Here is a 786-nt window from a genome sequence, read left to right on the forward strand (position 1 = left end):
GAGCGCGCGCGCTTCGGGCCGCGGCCATGAACTCGTTGAGCCGCTCCTCGGTAATGATCTTCAGGCTGCGCTGGCGGGCCTGCTTGAAGGCCAGCGTGCCGTCGTCGCCCTGGGCCGTGAGCAGGTGGGTGACCTTGCGGGTGATTGACTTGGCCACCTCGCCGCCGTTCTCCTCGATGAAGGCCTGCATCTCGGCCTGCTTGCGCATGAAGCGGCCCAGCAGGAAGAACACCTTCCCCTCGAACCGCCGTCGTCGCTCGTGCAGCGGCGTGGCCGGCACCTCGCCACTTCCATTGCTGCTGTCACCATTTTCTCCTTCTACTTCCACTTTCTTCGCCTCTACACTTTTCTTCTTCTTCTTCTTCATGATGGTCTCGTTGTCTTCAGGCGCGGGTTTCGAAGTTGTCTGAGTCTCGAGCTTCTTTCGTCGCTTGGCCACCCGAGCCACCTTCTTCACTGCCGCCACCACCATACCGTCGCCACTTTCCCGTGCTTCGTCTCGCTTTCGCTTGGCGCCACTACTCGTACTACCGACTTCCTCTTCCTCCTCCTCCATCTTCACCGTGGGCAGGTTGCTCATGCTGTGGCTCGCGGCTCCCATCTCCTCCTTATTCTTCTCTTCCGTGTCCTCCACCGGCGCCGAGTAGGTGCGCTTGATCCTCGGCTTCTTCCTTGTAGCCGGTGCCTGTTGTTGTTGCTCCTGCTGCATCTTCTTCATGGCCTCCTCTGCCTCCTGCTCCTTGGCCCTCGCCTCCCTGGCTTCATCTTCATGACGGCTCACCTCCC

General features: G+C 60.8%; 1 protein-coding gene across 1 annotated transcript; it reads right to left on the reverse strand.

The window, feature by feature from the left end:
• Positions 1 to 34: 34 nt before the first annotated feature.
• Positions 35 to 718, reverse strand: ACA1_315270 (BRCA1 C Terminus (BRCT) domain containing protein; the record flags this gene model as incomplete). The annotated part of the gene is made up of 1 exon (XM_004353203.1): positions 35 to 718. A coding segment is annotated over one exon (684 nt), but the record flags the coding sequence as incomplete, so codon positions are not given.
• Between the last annotated feature and the right edge of the window lie 68 nt (positions 719 to 786).

Source organism: Acanthamoeba castellanii, assembly GCF_000313135.1.
Source record: "Acanthamoeba castellanii str. Neff unplaced genomic scaffold scf7180000083890, whole genome shotgun sequence".
NCBI classification, from domain to species: Eukaryota; Discosea; order Longamoebia; family Acanthamoebidae; genus Acanthamoeba; species Acanthamoeba castellanii.